This window comes from Erpetoichthys calabaricus, chromosome 15, assembly GCF_900747795.2.
Source record: "Erpetoichthys calabaricus chromosome 15, fErpCal1.3, whole genome shotgun sequence".
Classification (NCBI taxonomy): Eukaryota; Metazoa; Chordata; class Cladistia; order Polypteriformes; family Polypteridae; genus Erpetoichthys; species Erpetoichthys calabaricus.
Window position 1 is genome coordinate 68,816,632 of NC_041408.2, and position 20,601 is coordinate 68,837,232.

The window sequence follows — 20,601 nt, forward strand, 5'->3', positions numbered from 1 at the left end:
TCGGAATGTGGATGCTGTCTGTGCTGGTATCAGTGTCGTAGGTACATTTACTATTTGGCCATAAGGACTACACAAATGTGCTTCTCCTGTGAGTCTGTGTTACCTACAGCAAAAAAATTCACTCACCAAGGGGTTCATTTCACTTTCTTTTGTGTGACGGCACACTGTTTGACTCAAATGTACAGTCTAGACTTCATCTTCTCACAGACGTTGCTGCCAATTCTTTGAACCTCACCTTTACCCTGACTGAGTCGTTACAACGGTGAGTGACAGAGGCCACCTCCAGCCATTCACATTTATACCACTGGTCCAGTGATGTCTTTGAATGTCATAATGGTTTTACTGAATTTTTCTTTCCCTTGAAACAGATTATGCTTATTTTTTAACATATGCGATGGGGGCTCATCATAGACACAACATTCTATGAAACAGATGGATGGTAAATGGACAAAAAAAAAGGAGAAAAGTGTGCAAAAAATGAGCTAAATTCGTAACCAAGAATTCGAATTGATCTTTTTGCCTAATCAAAAACAGAACAATAAAGTGTAGTCAAAATTCATGGTCGTTTTCCAAATCCCGGATGACCTGGAATGTCTGATTTTTTATGTTGCTGCCACGATGATGTCATGTGTCGATCATGAACATGCCAGTTCCATGATAACATGGTGGTAACCACACCACAAAATGGCCGTGCTTTGTGAAAACTAAGATAGAATCAAAAAAAGATGTCAATTATTTTAAAACAAGCACAAATCAAAAAAGTAACATTGGGAATGAATTCCGCAACCCTCAAAACCCCCATAACTGATTTTTTATGCAATGTCTTCCTAGAAAATGAAGTTACTAGTATGGTTGCCTAGATATTGAACTTTAAACCCCAGGTTACCATGTAACTCTGACCCAAGTTATTAAATTGGCCTGGGCTCCAAATGTGTAACAAGTGGACCTGGGCATCCTGGGTACTGTGGCCCCCTCACAGATCCAAGCTGCTCACATGTGAAACCTTGTGGCTTCTCCCCTGGGGGCTCTTCCGTCAGGTCCTTCTGTTTTCATCCCACTTTGCCAAAGACATGGAGGTTAAGAATCTAAACTGGCCCAACGTGTTCATAAGTGCACCCCGAGATGGACTGCTGCCTTCTCCACGGGTCTTTCCAAATTTTAACCAATACTGCCAGGATAATCTTGGCCTCCCTTGACCCTGAATTGGACTAAGCAGATCTGAGAATGAGATGTTATAGTTTTACTGTATCTTGGTGGGATGGTGTTCATTAGAGAAAAGACTTTATAGAAAATAAATTGTTTTAGATGCCCTGACTGGTAAAAAGAAGGAAGAAATCCAAGGCAAGAATGCTCTTGAATTAAAGCTAAATGTCATCGGACCAACATTTACCACAATCGGCCTGCTGACACTGTGGTGTGGAATGCCATGTTTTCTCCCCAACTTTCGGACACATTTTGCTGGCAATAAGCACAGGCTCCCCTCTCCTCTTTGTTATTTCCCTGTAGTTTTATTCACAAGTTGCCATCTGTTTTATGATTTGGACAGAAATTAGCTTTTCCTGCTTGGAGTTAAATTTTGTTTCAGGATTATTTGACAATTAGAAGAGCTTTGAACATCACATAATCTCCCTGTATGGCTATTTTTATAAGTTACTATACCTAGACATAGGTTACATTGGGTTATGGTTATGTTTTTGTTTTGCTCCAACACTTTTTCATGATCCCTGTGGTTGCTGGGGACGTGTACTGTAAGTCACATTATGTGACATCATCAGCGTGATGTTTTTAAAGCCAAATGAGTCACATGTTCATTGGTGTCTCTGGGACAAGATAGACTACTTTGGAACCCAAATGTTAGGACCCTTGGGGTCCCAATGTTTTTTTTTTTTGTGTGTATGCTACAGTTTGCACACTGGTGCCATCTGCTGGCTCTGAGCAAGTGAAACGTCCATATAGGCTGAAGCCACACTAGCAGACAAAATGACTAGAGCTTAACATTACTCGCCTGGGCAACGCCATGTGTTGCTCCTGTCTACTGTATTGTAAAAAGGAGTATTGTGTGCTTTTGCAGGGGGTGTTGGGTGAGGCTTGATTGAGAGTGGAAGTGCAGCACCACACGAAGGTGAATCAAATGGTGTTTAGTTAACTCCTGCTTTGTCGGCCTTTCTTTAAAATGTAGGCACTACCAACAGTCCACCTTGAACTAAGAGGATGGTAAGACAGCGTTCATGGTTACAACTCCGCAAAAAGTTACTGCAATCACACCCAAAAAGAGCAAATTCTTGACTCACGAGAGCAGAGATGTTGCTAAAGGGGTCGTGTGGATGACAGATGGGACAGCTAGCAATAACAAAAGGGTCACTGTTTAAAGAAAACGTAAACCTTTGCTTGCTTTCTTTAACTCATTCTACAAATGTACCTGGGTAACACCGGACAGATTGGCTAGTAATAATAATAATAAAGGTTTATTTTCATCTGGACCCTTTTGTGAGAAATTTCGGGGTCCAGAAGGTGTCTGCGGTGTTCCCAAAACCCTTACAGAGTGATGTTTCTTTTTTTTGAATCCTCTTCATAGTGAGATTTGAGATTGAGAAATACACACGCAAAACAAAATTTTGCAAAGATTTTATAAATATATATGTATGTAATGGACACTTTCACTAATTGCTACCAATTATTTTGTGACGTTAAATTTTACACCATGTATGGAGTGAGGCTTGGGCTGCCGGACAAACACAGTGATGGTGTGCTGAGTAAGAAATAGGAATTTCAATGTACTGTGCACACGTGACAATAAGTCTGAATGAACTGTTGACATTTTTTTTATCAAAGCATAGCCTCATATTTCTGCGGTGGGTTGGCACCCTGCCCAGGATTGATTCCTGCCTTGTGCCCTGTGTTGGCTGGGATTGGCTCCAGCAGACCCCCGTGACCCTGTGTTCGGATTCAGCGGGTTGGAAAATGGATGGATGGATAGCCTCATATTTTTTTTAAAAAGCCAACAATACTGTTCACTTGTATATTGTTCACCAACACTCAGTGTTACGAGCTGTTTGAGGCATGTTGTTTGCACTCACGCCATTTTAAGACCCTCGGGGAGTCCACCAAGCACAGCTGTTAGTGGATTAGGAAAGCTGTCTGAGAGGCATTTAAAGATTTTGGTCCAAAATGATGTTAATTTGGTGCACGTCCAAAACATGTGGACTAGTGAGGCTGGAACTCGATTACAGCGTTCACAGGTTGGATCTTGCTCTGGAAACATTTTCGACAATTTTAAACCAGATAGATGTGCTTGATAAAAAGATTATAAGTTGAATAATTGTGTGCTTTGCGCATATAGAGCTCGAGTGAATTCTGTGCATGGCTGCCTTCCCCTCCGTTTCTGTAATGTTGGGTAAGAGACCCTATTCCCAGTGTACTCTGGGATCTTTAAAAGGAAAAGACTTTAAAATGGTTTTATATATTGCAGAAATGCTGTACAAGTCCTGAAGACTGATCAATATCTCTCCTTGAATAGAAGTAGGTGGGAGGTGAGGACAATTGGGCAGATTTTGTTTAGCAAAGCTTCTAATTTGGAAGTAGTGGAAAAATTGTGTTGATGGAAAGTTAAATTTGGAGTATAATTGTTCGTAGGATGTAAAGATGTTATCTATGTACAAACCTTCAAGTGATTTAACCCTGCATGTTTTCCAAACATTAAAAATTGCATATGGGATGGAAAAAGGTGGTTATCGTGCAGAGGTGCCATAGATGTCTTCAAGTGCTTCCAACATTGGTTCCATATTCTGAGTGAATGACGCACAATTGGGTTGTTAGTAAAAATAAATTCATTATATAATAGAAAGGAAATATAATATTTTTTTTGTTAGCACCATGCTGATTGATTGGGGACGGCATTTGAGTGAGTAAAAGTAATGAGTAACTTTTACCGTTTCTTGTTGGTTGAAATTTACTCAAGTCCACTTTATGATGCGACTGTTCTAATTTTAGAGAGTTGTGCCTAATAGCAGTTTTAAATGACCTTTAAATCGTCTTTATAACTTTACTCAAATACCTTGACTGGATCTGAAACATGATGCAATGCCCCCCACAATCCAGCACTTCATCCCAAACCGACCAAAAATCGGCCTCTGGGCCCCCCTACTGGAGATGCTTCCCATGGTCCATGACAGACTGGGTATGACAATGCCACAGACACAGCAACCAGGCACATGTTTCAGAACCAGGACCTTAGATTTATGAGGCGGCAGTGCTAATCATGCGCTACCACATTATTATTGTTTGATTTTTTTTTTTGGTTCATTTTTTTAAATTGTAGCACACGCAGCCTGCAGACTGAATCTATGGCCAGGACTTTAACAGGCAGCCTTGTAACTTACAGTGCAGTGTGTTAACCACTAGGCCATACTGTAATTTAGCAACTGCTAGTATGAAGTAAAAGAAATAATAATAAACAATTAAAAGGAAGAGTTTATTTAGAGTAGTGTGAAATATAAGCCCTCGGGGTGCTCTGAAAAAAATCCTATAATTATAATACAATAAAATGTAATCTGCCATGCTGTCTTCACAAAGAGAAGCAGGAGAGGCTGCCTGATGATTATGTAGGATAAGTGCTGTCAAGACAGGCCACCACAAATTACAAATCACAATCACTTTTACGCAAAGCCCTGGTTTTCCCCCAGCAGTAAATTGTCTGTTATTGAGCAAGATCAGGCTATGGAGATTACACAAATCCTTGCTCAGAAGGTGCGTGGAGTACGAGGTGTTGAAAAGCATCGCCTCACTTTTGTCAGTCCTTAAGAGAATTCAAGAGACATATTAAAAAAAACAAAATGAGCCATATGACCCATCCAGCATCAGAAGGACTAAGCCTGGCAAGATACAGTTGTGCATGAGATGCCAGTACACTAACTTCATGTGTGTGTCTTTGGGAGCCTGAATAAAGGTGGGAGCACACGTGGATATGGAGAGAACACACAAGGGGGCCAGGAGGTGAGAACTGGGCCTAAGCTCACATGTGACATTTGTTCAGTTCTCATGTTCAGCAGCGGCTTTGAGCACTGGAAAAGCCCCCCATATACGAAATGTGGTGGACTCCTCAAGTCAGAGTATCTTCAGCTGGTATTCACGTAGATTAAGCGACTCATTCAGGGTCACACATTGCGGTGCAGGCAAAAATGGAACCAACAGCCTTCACCACTACAACACTAAGTCGGGTGTGGATATCCCAGAATGTTCGACTTCAAATTTTTATAAAGACTGATGAGATGTTACATTTTAACATTTTCCAAAGCTGACATTTTTTTTCAGGTAGTAAGAATAAATGGTAGGTAGTGTGGTGTAGGCACCTCAGCCCATCAGGCGACTGGTTCATTTCCAATCTCTGCCTTAGTATTTTACCCTGAGAAAGTCATCCAATGTGATAAAAAATACGAAAAATGTTGTAGCATTCTAAATTTGTATGCTGTCCAGTATTCATTAAAATATACCACAGTAACACAAGTAGAGTTATCGTTTTGGACTGCGACTCAAGTAAATAGAACATTACTCTAGTAGATACGAGGGGGTACCCAAAAATAACCATAATTGGAAAAAAAAAATCGTTTTAATAATTTTTACTTACTGAAACTTTAGTCTCCTTCAAAGTACTCTCCATGTGAATGATTGCACTTGTCCTAATGGTTTTCCCACTGGTGGAAATATTTTTGGAATTGCTGAAGACGAACGTTGTCCAATGTCTGCAGCGATTTTTGTTTGACTTCCTCCTTGGTACAAAAACACTTTCCTTCGAGTTCTTTTTTCCTATGCGGGAACAAGAAAAAGTCACACAGAGCAAGACCAGGCGAGTAAGGAAAGGTGGCAAGAACTCCGAGACACACAAGTCAATTCAGAAATCTCTTCAATAGTCCGACAACGATCTTCATAAATTGCATTGCAGACTTTTTCAAGATTTCGTCATTCCTAATTGTGGAAGGTCGGCCAGATCTTGGTTTAGTCATGGTTGGTCTTCAAGTGACATTTCCCCTTGTTTGAAACGCGAAAACCACTCATAGACCTGTGTTTTACTTAAAGCTTCCTCTTTAAAAAGTTTCATCAGCTGTTTTCCCTAAGAGAAAACAAAATTTAACAGAGACTCGCTGTTCTTTATGATCACCCATTACAAAATATCGCAGAACACATTTAATAAGCACCAAGAAAAACCAACATGGAATACCAAATGAACAATACAGAGCAACACCACTTGGCAGATTGCCAAAGAATACTATAAGTATACTACATCTAGCAGTGAAATTCGCAACTAAGTGTAGATTGTGCGTCAGGTACAGATTACGGTTATTTTTGGGTACCCCCTCATATTTTATAGTATTAGATACTAAATGCACTTAAGTACAAGAAACCAAAGATCTCTCTGTTTTATATTCGATTAAAGGAAGTTCTTACATGTTTAAAATAATTCAAGCTATCATCATTTTGTGTGGGAGTCGTATTACAATCACTAAAGTAGAAGACAAGTAGCTCCACTTTAAAGAAGCGACATTCAGCACAAGTGAATATCTTGAGTGATTTTATTCTCATTCGATGGGGTCTGCTCCAACAGAAGAGGCATACAGACTCCCCCACCTTAGCTAATCTGTTTCTGAAAACCCCTTCATAAAGTAAGCAACTTTAAGTAAATAGGTAAGGATGATTTGTCGACATACCAGCAACGCTGAGCACATCGCCACCATCACCCATTGTGTTCCGGGACACTAGAACACAAAACATAAGGAATTTGTCAAATGAGCAGTGTCCATTCCGTCCATCAGCTCGTTTGTTTAGCTAATAGTCAAGTTGTCCCAATATCTCATCCAGACACTTCTTAAAGGTTGTCAATGTTTCTGCTTCATCTTCATGTCAATAGGTTGTTCCTACAACTCTTTTGAGTAAAGAAATGCTTCAGACTTCAGTCAAAAACACATTTGTCTTAATTTCCACCCATGTCCTCAGGTACATGATTTACCATTTCTTTGAAAGAATTCTGCTGTATTTACTTTATTGATGTCTTTGAGGATTGTGAAGAACTGGATTAGGTCCCTATGCTGTCTCCTCTGCTTGAGACTAAACAGATTTAATTCTCCAAGTCTGTCAGAGTACTACGTGTCTTTACATCCTGGTCACTCTCCTCTGCACAGCTTCAAGTGCTGTTTTGTCTTTTTTGTAGCGTGGTGACCAGAGCTGCACACAACACTCCAGATCTGGTCTCACTAGCGCATTATACACTCCGAGCATAACATCCTGTTCTGTCAGAACATTAGATGATTGGGATTTCCAATGGACAGGATATCAAGGCACAGCTGTGGGAGGGGAAGGGGTCCAGTTCAGTGGCCTTAGCATTGTGTCACTGCTTATTGCAGACGACATGGTCCTTTTGGCTTCTATTGGGCTGTGAACTCCAGCATGCAAGCAGTGTGAAGTGGCAGGGATGAAGTTCAGCACTTCCAAATCTGAGGCCATGGAAAAAGGTGGACTGTCCACCCTGAGTTGGAAGGGTAGGAGTTTAAGTACCTTAGGGTCTTGTTCACAAGTGAGAGGAAAAGGGATGGCAAGATCAACAGATGGATGGGGGTGGTGAGCAGAATTATTCTGTCGCTATACCAATCGGTAGCGGGGAAGAAGGAGCTGAGTCAAAGGCGAAGCTCTCAATTTGCCAGTCTACCTTGGAGACCCAGTGTGCTCTGGGAGGATTAGATCTTCCACAAAGCGTGGGAACTCCTTGGGGATCCCACAGTATGATTTGGCAAGTGTGACTGGGGAAAGGGACGTATAGGCCTCACGGCTAAGACTGTTTCAGATAAGTGGTTGAATTGATGAGGATGCTGGATCCATAGGTAAAGCTCAGTCAAACATGGGAAAAGTTCGGGTCTGGGTGGGCTACTCCAGTTCACAAAATACTGGCCTACTTAAACTTACCCATTTCCAGAATTTTGTAAGGAAATGTGAGAAATTGCTGAGACGCTTTGGCCAGAATTGTTTGGTGCTGCTAATATTTATGTCCTCAAGGCATGGTGGTGTCATATCTCCATGAGGGTCAGCGCCTTTTCCAATCTGTGTAATGAACTGATACCCGATACACTTTTTTGTTTTGTTTGACATAAACGGAGACAGGACTGACGTGACAGTCAACACCAATTACTTTTTTTTTTCTTTTTTAATTTGTTAAAAATGTATAATAATTGAGCAGTCATGTCTGAAAGATGAATAGTGGAATGCAGGGTGTCATTTATTTCCCACAAACTTAAAAATGTGAAACTTTGATGCCTTGTATGATTAGGCCACACCTGGTGAACTGGCTCAGTGTGACTTGAACTGGTGTCCCATCCTGCCCTGGCTCTCACGGACACCAATTGATGGACGGGGAGATTTAGCAGGTTAAATGTTTGCCTCTTCCATTACAGACACAGGACAGGGGAGGACAAGTACGCTACATGTGCTGGCATCCCTGTCAGGGTTAGTTCCTGAATAGCATACAATGCTACTGAGAAAGGCTCATTTACTCCATTACTCTACAGATGAGAAAAATATGAAGATAATCAACGGGTTGCTGCTTAATGCAAATTGAATCCATCATTTCATTTCTGAATCCAGGTCTAGGTTGGCAGCACTATCAGCAGGTGGTGGCAAAATGGTGCAATCGACCAATCGATGGATGGATAGATAGACATGTGTCTGGGAGCTTGTTCATATTGGATGCAGTTCCACCCATTGAGAAAGCCATCTTCTGGGAGCCATTGGATTTAAACCATCCTGACCAGAAAGGGTGTGGCTTAATTGAGTGGGGGCGGGACTGGGGCGCCTTTCTTGGGAAGAGAAAAGAGATATGGTTACTTTGGCACCCTCTTCTTGTCCTAATGAGTTACTGTATACTTTATCAGTGCCTGGAAGGTGATCCTCAGATGCCCATGTGTGATGATAGATAGATAGACAGATAGATAGATCTCAAAAAGAAAGAAAACCTCTGACATGGCAATAGGTAAAAGAGCAGTCACAGTGAGGCATTATGCAGATGTATTGCCGTTGGTATGAAGAAGCCCCAGTGGCATTTCTTGGCACACTTTTGATTAAGTTATATACTACCCTTACTTATTGCTAGTGTATCACAGATAGGATATGCAGCATTGTTCATAATGGACATCAGTTTTGTCGTCTTTCTCTCCTCCTGCACTACCTCCAGGCGGTCGAGAGTGTGCACCATCAGTGAGGTGGCCTTTTGTATTAGCATTTTTGTCTCAAAGATCCTTCACCTCAGGTGCAAATCTCGACCAAGTTGCCATCTAGGTGAAGTTTGCAGGTCCTCCCTGTGACTACATGAGTCTTTCTCCAAATGACAAACAGGTTAGGCTGATTAATCTCTGAGTGTGGGTGTGTGTGATGAGCAATGGCTGGTCCAGCATTGGGTGCCCGGCTTATGCGTGATACTGCGTAGATAGGTGTCAGCTCCCAACTTTGAATGGATGGATAATTCACCCATATAATCAATTTTTTTTAATTATAGATCAAATGATAGACTGCACAGTTTCGAATGATAATTGCACAGTTTGATTCATGTACTCGATTTTAATCAAGAATTTCACTGCAAAACATACCACTGGAAATAGGAAGAAGTGCATAAAATGTATACAGGACATAACATTGTATAACAAAAAAGTCCAGAGAAATGACTAGACTGATTCCAGGTCTGTGGGGATATGAGCTCTGAGGAGAGACTGGAGGAGCAGAATCTTTTCACAGTTTAAGCAAACAGAGATGAAGACGTGATATGATTTTGAATTTAAATTAGTGCAGTGGATCCCAGTTGTTAATTTAAAATGACTTAAATGACGGGATAGAGATGGAGTCTTACTAAAGGTAAATTTCACACAGACTTTAGGAAGCTCTTCTTCATTAAAAGAAGCAGCAGACACATGGAATAAGTGACCAAGTCTTGTGGTAATAAGGGATGCTTTAACAGCTTACAAAGCTTGACTTGATTTTATTTTTGAGAAATGAGGTGAATAGGACTGGTGAGCTTGTTAGGTTCCATGGCCTGTTCTCATTAAACATTTTCTAATGCTCTGTTCTCAAACCCACTTAATCCAATTGTTGTTCTTGGGGGCTCAAAGTCTATCCCAGGTGCGTGGATCACATGGGGTGAGGACAACAGACCCAAACTGAGTATACATCTTAAGGCTTAAAAAGGCGAGAAACAGCCCAGCTGGCAGCGGTGGGTGTTAGGCAAGGACAAACCCTGGAGAGGATGCCAGTCCACCACAGCCACAGAATTTGTTTTGCTCCTTTGTCCTCAGGCCAGCAGCTGCAGTGCCCAAGTGAGATTAAGAAACCTGATCAGCAAAGAATGCATATTACAAAAAAAAACTTTAATCAGTAACATCACACCTATTTATATCCTTTTGAATTAAAGTTCCTAAATGTACAATGAAAAGGTAAAATAATTATTTTAATCTATTGGCTTATTTTTCTGTCCAGTTTGACATTTAAAGCCGCTTTTTCAGTTTTTGCTTTTTTCCCTTTCAAGTTGTACGCATTCTGATTTTCAATGATAAAAAGATAAAACGTAGGGGTTTTTGATTTCAGCAACCGAAACCCTAAGTGTAATTGTTTGACACAAGCTTTGGCCTTTTCGCCTGTGGCTTCAGCGTTTAAATCCAGGTCAGGTCACCAGATTCGTTTTTCGTTATAAGAGCCTGGCTCGCTCGGTGCCATTTTGTCTGCTACCATCTGCAAGACGAATAGCATAATTCAAGCGGGCACGCTGAACAGGCGCCACAAAAGTCCCAAGAATGTGAAAAGTCATCTTGGAAAAAGCGGAGTGTTGTAGGCGACGAGCTTCAAGGAGCCAAGGGCTCCTGCTTAAATGGATATCACAACATGGAAAAGGCCACAAGAGCTCTCTGGCAAGTAAGGCAGCAGGTAACGTGATTAAGCCAATAATTCAAAAGGGTGCCTGTGCGCTTGCAAATATACGATTGATTACTATGCAGAGCAAATTATATATAATTGCATAATTATTGTTATTTTCTCCAACCGCCAGACCTCAGTGCTTTGGGGGATAATCATTCTTTCACGTCTTTGTTAATATAATTTTCTCTTTTTCTTTCCTTTCTTTTTATTTTCTTCCTCTGGCTATGGTTTCAAAGATGCACCTCATTATGCTGCGGTAATTTATGTAAATCCAAAACAAAGGCGCTCTTTCTTGCATGGGTCAGTTTACTCTGCCCAAGAGCTCACCAATTATATTATTACAAGAATATCAGAGCGGTAAGGTAGAAATGGCATTTCTAACATGATACTGTGTGTGTTACCCTACTGCTCGATGTGAGTGATGGAAAGGTGCCCTGCAGTGGACTGGCACAAGGTTGGTCCCTGTCTTGCACCCAATGCTGCAGGGAACAGGTGCACAGTAGTCTACTATGACCATGATTAGGTTAGGTGAGTTTGAAAATGGCTGGATTCATATGCTACCTGCCAAGCTTTATTTTATACAGCGGCATTAATGGCATGCGGCACCACAAGGCATTCTGCAGAGCAACTAAGATCATGATGCAGAAACATGGAAGTTAGTCAAACCAACAGGATCATACTGCTTTATGGTTCCTTAACTACAGAATGGGTTACAAATAGTGGTAAGTGGAAGGATTTAAGCAAAACTGAATTTGAAACTTCACATTAGGAAGAAAAAAAAAAATCACAAAACAAAGTTACGTTTCACAACCAGCGAAATTCACGCCATCACCACATATTTCATTGCATCCGCAACCTTATTCGCCATTTGCTGAGAATGGTGATAGAAGGTGCAGACAGAGAGCACTTACCTGCAAGAACGTCTCTGCTGATAAAATCTACTGCCCTGGGTACAAGGTCACTAGCAAATCTCCAAAAGGATCCTGGCTTGGATCAGCTTAAAGAGTTGGGGAAATTGAGCACAGATGATGTTAACTCCAACCCAAATGAAGCGGCATGGAGCAGAAGGTGGGCAGTGCGTGAGGCAGAGGAGTACGCGTCAAAGGAGCTGGTGGAGATCGGGACAGATGCTGTAGCCAAGGCCTTGGAATAACCCTTAGGGAGGCAAGATTCCTTGCTTTCCATCTACCAAACAACTTAAAAACAAAAAAGGAAAATACTCTTGTTAGGGATTTTTGCATTCTGAAACCGTGAACGCACATGCCAAAAAAATTTTAGGGCAATTTTGTGAAGCTGTAAGCTTATCAGTAGTTACAAATTATGGCACCCCCCTTGTTCACCCAATGTGGACTCTACCACACCACGACCATCATTAGGATGTCACACCTATGCAGACGCACTCCAGATATCCAATGTTTAAAAAAATGGTAGAGAGTTGAAGGAAGCTTCTGCTTATGTGGGTGACAATGAGGGCAAGTGGTGATAAATGGGCTACCAGGCCATTACAAGGCATACCCCACAGTGAAGTGAAACCACTATTACTGTATGTACGCCAGGCAGAACATGTGGAATGCATACAAACGTAATTCACTGGTGATGATGCTGCATATTACCGAGGTTCTCAGTACCAGAAAGATTATGATAATGAAAAAATCATGTCAAATTATTAAGTTCTAAAAAAAATAATTGTTCTTTTTGTCCCATAGGATGTACCAGAAGCTGCTATACTTGGTCTTGCTGGTGGGAAGCCTACCGTCATTGGGGGAAGCAAGAAAAAACCGTCCACAGGGTGCGATACCATCCCCATTCAAAGACCAAGAAAACACCTCAGACAAACGTCCTCGCAAGCAAGTCGTCCTGGCCTCAAGCCAGGAGGCCTTGGTGGTAACAGAAAGAAAATATCTGAAAAGCGACTGGTGCAAAACCCAACCTCTGCGCCAAACGGTCAACGAGGAGGGCTGCTTGAGCCGCACAATCATCAACCGCTTCTGCTACGGACAATGCAACTCCTTTTACATTCCGAGGCACATCAAAAAGGAGCAGGAGTCCTTCCAGTCGTGCGCATTCTGCAAGCCGCAGAAATTCACAACTCTCACGGTCGAGTTGGAATGTCCCGATTTGCAGCCCCCATTCCGACATCGGAAGATCCAAAGAGTGAAGCAATGTAGGTGCATATCGGTCAATGTGAGCGAATCTGGAAAACAGTGAAAGGTGAGGGGGGGCCCCAGAGACAGCCACAGAAATGCTGCTTGTTTGTCGTTCATTTTCTTTGTGCAGAAGAAATTACAAAAACAGTCGAGAATGGTCACGTGATCCTTCGTTTCTATTCTTCATTACCAAGGGTCTCAATTTTTCCTTTTCTTCTACTTAATGACAACATCAACAACATTCCCTAACATATAGTAGCAGTTAAAAAAAAATCAGAATCATTAGACACAGTGATGCTTAAGGATGAGGAGGAATCTCACTGTATCTAAGGTTTCAGCCACATGCAATGTCTAAATCTGTTATGGATATTTTTTTTTTGTCCTGTTTTACTTATAAAGTGCTCTCTGCAATATACTGGTCTGTATGAATGTAGACAAAAAAAAAAACTTCAGTATAAAAATATATATATATAGTTCATTATTATTCATCTTACAAATGCATCTACCTTTGTGGACGACTACTTCAGTCGCGTGGCTATTCTTGTGGTCTCCAGATGTGACAGGCTGGCGGCCGTACAGTACATACATATATATATATGGGGGTGGGGGGAGCTGATTAAGGAGAAAGAAAGAGACACTTTTTTCCTTTTTTTCTTTTCTTTTTTTTTTTTTTCTTTAAACTTCAAGCTTGTTTTGAAGACTGCTGCCTGAGAGGTGATACGAATATATGGTGCCATAACAGTTTGGAGACTTCTTAATGAGTCTGATCTAGATAAGAGAACATGAGCCGCCTGAACTGTTACAGGCAGCCTGGAGCTAAGCGGAGCAAAGCCGAGTGTCTGGGGAGCCTCGCACATCAATCTGCTTCAAGGACTGAGTTACAGTAGTCTGCACAGAGTAAAGAGTCGGACATTATGCTGTACTAAAACTAGTCTATCAAAAATGATATACATGTTCACACTACATATATATATAATATATATAACAGGGGCTATTTTTGGTTTGTACAGCTATGAATTATGTGCCTTGTTTTAACAGTACAAATGTATTTCATGAAGTCACAAAATGGTTTTGAACCTTTCCAAACCATTCTTAGTATGCACTGCCGGTGACCAGCCGGGTCCAATGTAAATCTGCAGTGCATACTGGCATTTTGAAAATGTTCTTATTCTGTTCGCTTCTTAACAGGCCTAATATTGGAAGCAGTATATTTTTTCAGAACTTTACCATGCAAGCAGTATAAGGCTAAAGATAAAAAAAATAAATAAATAAAGTCGCAAGTATGAGGCTTTAACAAGAGAAGACAAAAGCTACAAAGCAAATATTTTTAATCATTCTAAGCAATAATGTAAACCTTGCAGAATAAAGCTAAATTAGCCAGAGGCCTATTGCTGGAAAAATATGGAAGAAATCTTTTTTTTTTTTTTTGCCCATGTTGTGTGTTTTTTGCTACCTATTGTATTCAGTGTTATTTGGCTATTCATTGATGCTAGAGCTGATATAATTAAAATATATATATTAAGGTTTATTTATTGAAAGTATTTAGCAGTAAATTCATGTTTCTTGAGTCTCATTTATGGCATGGAATGATGTGGAAATTGTGACCCACAATTATTATTCACAAACTTGTTTCCATCTAAATGAATGACCCCCCCCCACCCAAACTCTTTAACATATTCAACAATTCTTACTTTTTATGACTTAATAATAAAAATATTAGTTTAAATGTTTATCCAATTTGAGGTTGAAAACCAGTTAGTAAAATTAACTTTGTACCTGCGCTCCACCCCTTCCTTCCCTTACCCACAACACTGTGTGCTTTATGAAGAAAGCAATGCAGCTACTGGCCTGAGGATTAAGGAATATAATAAATGCTGCATCTGTAATAGACTGGCATCCTCTCCAGGCATTGTCCTTACCTCACACCCACAGCTACTAGTGTCGTAGAAAAACTTTCCTCCATCTTCAAAGAAGACAATCATGGAGTCCTCATGAGAATGCACAACATTTCTTTATTTTCACAGAGCTATGCACAAATGCCTCATTCCACGAAGTGAGCAATCACCTATCTGCTTTTATACTCTTTTTCTAATTACACCCTAACACATCACATCACATCATTTGACTCTTGATATGCAGAACTTTATCACCTCCTCCAATCAATTCATGCCACCAGTAATTTCTGAATCCGGTCGACTCTCCCATTATTCTGAACACCGCTTTGTTGAGAGAGTTCTTTTATGGATTGTCCAATTGATCCTAGCACCATTTCATGGGGTTGGGGGGGCTATGGGCTTTCCCATCTGTTTACCCCTGCTTTCTGGAGGGGTGTTTGTTACTCATTTACCTCATTCTAATTACATTGGTAGCTTCTCTAAGACGAGGCAAAAACATCTGGCACTTTCAGCTTTAAGTTACATTAGGTAACCCTTGAGTTGCACTCAATCATTTCCCTTATGTTTAATAATTCATTCTATTATAGCTTTACTTGTAATAAATTGTAAAAGATTACTATAAAGTAACTAAAAATTCTATACCAGGCAGACCATTTCAAGCTTTTTTGGGCCCTAAGATGTATACTTATTTTAGGGCTGCTGTCTTCACTCTATACAATAATTTGCCTTTCTGCCGGGATAGACTATTTTTTTATTTTTTTTTTCTTTTAATATTTTTATTTTATTAATTTTCATTGTAATCATTCCATACAAACAGATCAATTTATAACCCAACAAATTTGAAGACTAATCAGACTAATCTGCCGGGATAGACTTTAGACCCCCACACCCACATCCACTGATCCCCTGGATTAAGTAGGTTTGGGAACAGAGCATTAGAAAAATTTTGATGAGAACAGGCCATCGATACATTTCTGGTTGATTCTATAAATTAAATTTGCACAACCAAACCAAATCAAGTGTAACAACAAAGTGCTCTCTGACAGACCCTGGTAAAAAGGGTTTTGAAGCCCTTCCTCACTGATCCTCCCCATTTTGTGTGCTCTAATGATAGACACGATCAGATCAGAACTTGTGAAGCCAGTGAGTGCTCCCTCACTGGCAGCTGCACCGCTTATTACACAGACAAGGAAGTAGCAGTCTCAAGTGTTCAGACTAAGAAAGAAAGTGTCAGAACTTTCTCGGATTCATGACACAATGTGGTAAGTACGATGAGCAATGTTACACTTATGGTCGATGTAAGTGTGCACATGCTGCTTTAACCATTTTAAGAACTGATGGTGTTCCTTGCAGCTGGGCTGCATATTGTTCTCACAGGCACATTGGTAGGCTGGTGGTGCCAAAAGTGGTACATTCTTTTACAAAAACTAAATGTTGAACAAAGTTAAAGGAGGATTTAAAATGTTGTGTTTACAACCAAAGGGCTTGTGCTCTGATAGTTTTCTTTGTTTCTTAGTTTTGTTATACGCAGCAGACACGAGATTTCGGAGGGCGAATAGAAGAAAAAGACTTAAGTCATAAAATTGAAGCGAGGTTCAGAACCAGGAGAACTCCTCTCAGTAACCAAAGCCAAGAATCACGAGGCAAAAGCAAAGTCATTAGGATGGCAAAGAGGTCAAAAAGCTAGAGAAACAATTAAAGAAAAGTTTTGAAAAACTTTCAAGGGTTTTGGAATCTGTAGTGCGAAAATGAAGTATACTCACACATTTACATTTATTTATTTGGCTAATGTCTTTATTCAAAGTGATGTACAACGTTTGAGATACAATTTGTTACATTTCTTTTCATTCTCCAATTGGAGCACTGGTGGGTGAAGTGACTTGCTCAGGGTCACACAGTGTCAGTAGAGGGATTTGAACCTGCAACCTCAGAGTCTGAAGTCCAAAGCCTTAACCACTGTGCCTGCCATAGATGATCTTTCTTCCCCATCTCGTGATGATTGACAAGGCGACGAACTCTGAGGAAACACCCACGATTAGGACGGTCATGGTAAAAGGAATCAACAGTAGCGCAGTTAAAATGGCAGCAATAAAATAGCCCACACCAAAAATGAAAAGCAAACCCAGAAGTATTATTCAATAATAAATGAAACCACTGGAATCCTTAGGGTACAAACATTAAGTTGAAAGTAAACACACATAACCAATAGGCAGAATGCAAAAAAATATTAAAAATAAGATTTATGAGTATATAGAATTCGACAGCAAAGGAGTGATCAGTACCTGTAAGATGGTCTTTTACTTCTTGGTATTTGCTTTATGTAAAGTAAGCACCTGCAAGTAAACTAAGAACTGTCATATTCTGTGTTATGTAAATAACATATTTACATGAATAAACATCCACCATTTAAATTCCTTTTTGCTTTATTCCGTTTCATACACATTGAATTGAAATGGCAAAAAACAAAGAAAAGCAGGCAGACTCCAGCTGCTTTATCAGCCAGTTCATGTCTGCTCTCGCACACGAGTGAGGAGTTTGAGAGACACAACAAATAGACATAACACCAGAAAAGAGACTTATTATCAACCAGGAGAACGAATGCTGCACATCTCAAACTCTAGCTGCCAACATTTAAGCACCAATCACCTACATTAGTACAAAACGTGGAATAAACTTCAGAGACTTTGTGTCCAAACCAGCAAGACAGTCTACAGGCATGGTGCAGTCCACGTAACCTTCCAGGACTTGGCAGAATTCGCCAGCAATTACACATTAAACATTACATTTTCCCATTTCGAGTTGCTGCAATTTTACATCAGTAAGTTCAGATTTCTGTATAAGCATTTATGCGCTGCACAAACATTTGCCAAATTTCTTGGATTTTAACATCCCAATTTTGTAGTAGAAGTCAGTAACTGAATATAAGGAGAAATGAAATTCCAGAGTTTGGGTTTATTGGTACCAAAATAACTAAGGTTATAGTTTGGGACAGAAGGTGAATCTGCTGATAAAAATAGCAAGAGCCCGGCAGGGAGTGTAAGTCTGAACAAGATCTGCAAGAGAGTTTGACTCAAGATCATAAAGGGCTTTAAACGTTAATTTTAAAATTTTAAAGTATCTCATAGGACTCAGGAACCCAATGGGGCTGAATGAGTAGAGGTGTGACATTTTCAGACATGTGACATGCCATTGCAACGAGAACAAGCCAATCCGCCCAACAAGCTCATTCATCCTACTCTTCTAGATTATCCTAAACAACACAAAGTCGAGAGCTGAAGTTTCCTAACGTCCTACACTACTTGGTAATTTATTCTATGTGTCTGTGGTTCTTTGCATGGTGCAAAATCTGCCCTTAAGGTTCCAAATGTGTCCCATTGTTCTGGTTGGATCTATTTCCTGACTCATCTTGAGACGGGGGAAGATTTTTTATGTACATGATCAGGAGATGAGATGAACTCAAGAATCTGAGCCAGGATTGTCACCAAAAATGCTTACCGATACTTCATCAAGTTCAAAACACAAGGAAGAGGCCAACGTCTTCATTAAACAAAGCAAGTTTGAATACCATGACAATTTACAGTTTTAAACAGAATCGCACACCAGCATGGGCTTTACCCAAATCTTAGATACTGAAGGGATGCGTGTGCAGACCTTTACAAGTATATCAACATGGCGTGTAGTCCCAGGAAAAATTGCCATGTAAGCTAAAAAAAGAAAATGGCAGCTCCCAAAATAACAATAGTGGTGCGAAATAAGGATAAAAATGTATAACTTTGACAGGATATCTGTAAAGAAAAATCTGATATCATATTTACTGTAGAATCCTCCAGTTTCAAAACTCCTAAGTGGGTACATACTTATTAAATCAATTTACAATAAAACTACAATAAATTAATGAAAACCTCTGATCACAACAGCATGCTGAAACCGAAAATGTTCAGCTCTCTTCCCTCCATGCCCCCCTTAGGCTCATACCGTGACTTGCCCATTTCCCAAATGCCACTCCACCGGGCTCCGTGCTTGATGCACCTGCAAAATTCCTGATCCTACACCTGGATCCAAGCTGCCCCCACAGCAGTCATCACAGCTCCCAGGATGCTTTGCACATCTACTGAAAGCCACTGCGCTCAAGCTTGCGCTCTGGTGGGCCCTCCTCCTCTCACCACGTCCACTGCTCAGCAGATGAGAGCCCAATCACCACATGGAATCTTACAGCCGTCAGTCCGGCTCTCCTAAAATTCATCAGCATGGACAAATTTTGCCTTTTTCTTTATTCTCCTTTCTCTACGACTAGCAATCACTGTGTAAACAAATCAAAACCACAAAACCACTCCCACCTAACGCTAACCCACTTGCCTTCACGTTCAATTTTTTCTTTAATAATTACTTATGGCATCATGTCTGTAAAACGCTGTTTCTAAAGCCCATCTTTTCATCCAACCATTTTCAGAAATCAGCTTGACCCACTGCAGTGTTTAGGAAAGTGAGAATTAATCCCACCAGGAATGAAAAAAAAAAGACGAGGGCTGACGTCACTTCATGTCAGGGCCTTCTCACTCACTGAAGGATGCCAATTTATCAAAGTTGCGTGCATTTGTGATGAGATATGAAACTGGAGGACTCACCCAGACACCGGGAGGTCATGTAAACTACACACGGCAAGGCTAGAAAACAAATGGGAATCCCTGAAGTTCAGAGGCTAAACCCTGGGCTACTCATTCATAACGCCTTTCTAAAGCTGCCAAATGCTGTGCACGTTATGACAAATTGGTCCCAACATTTTTCTGGTCATGAAGAGTGAAGTTTGAGGTAAGAGAGTTATTCTTGCTAAGTGAGGCACTGGAGAGTGGGGACATGATGCATGCTGTACACGTGACGATAATCCACCTTAAACAAATAGTAAGAGTCTGTGTGTCTGTCTGGTTGTTATGTCTCTGTCATTTCTACAGATGGTGCATCACAAACATTTGAACTAATAAAATGCATTTCATTTGTATTTCCAACAGAACACACAACCCAAACAACACTTTATGAATCCCCTACCAAATGGCAAATAACATAGACATAGGCATTGTATTTGTCATTCCAACAAATGGTGCATCCCAAACATCAGGGGCCTCATGTATAAACGGTGCGTACGCACAGAAATGTTGCGTACGAACCTTTCCACGCTCAAATCGCGATGTATAAAACCTAAACTTGGCGTAAAGCCACGCACATTTCCACGGTAACTCATTCCTTGGCGTACGCAATTTATCCGCCCGGTTTTGCAGACTGGCGGCACCCAGCGTCAAAGCAGTGCTACTGTTCCTGTGTGATCACCCTTTCATTCTTAAATCCACATTCCTGGCGCGGCTTTATAAATACACTGAAATTAACTGCATATTGTGTATTAGTGTAATGCATCTGATTGTAATTAAACTGCAGCAATATAATGGTCCAGGGAATAGCCATAGTATTCCAAATACCATAACTGCTTTAGCGTTGTTATTCTCACTGCATGTTCTTTCAGCTGATCCCGTTAAGGGTTGCCACAGCAGATCATCTTTTTCCACATTACTCTCACTGCACCACTCAGAGTATTTATATTACTGTATCTGAGTGGGAAATCACAGCAGCAG

General features: G+C 40.6%; 1 protein-coding gene across 1 annotated transcript in view; it reads left to right on the forward strand.

Moving 5' to 3' along the window:
• grem2b (gremlin 2, DAN family BMP antagonist b) overlaps positions 1-14,623 on the forward strand; it is a 65,691-nt gene extending 51,068 nt beyond the window's left edge. The window contains exon 2 of the mRNA XM_028820737.2: positions 12,645-14,623. Coding sequence (XP_028676570.1) covers positions 12,646-13,146 — 501 coding nt within the window. The 5' untranslated portion in view covers position 12,645 and the 3' untranslated portion in view covers positions 13,147-14,623. The remainder of the gene's footprint in view (positions 1-12,644) is intronic.
• Positions 14,624-20,601: the final 5,978 nt, after the last annotated feature.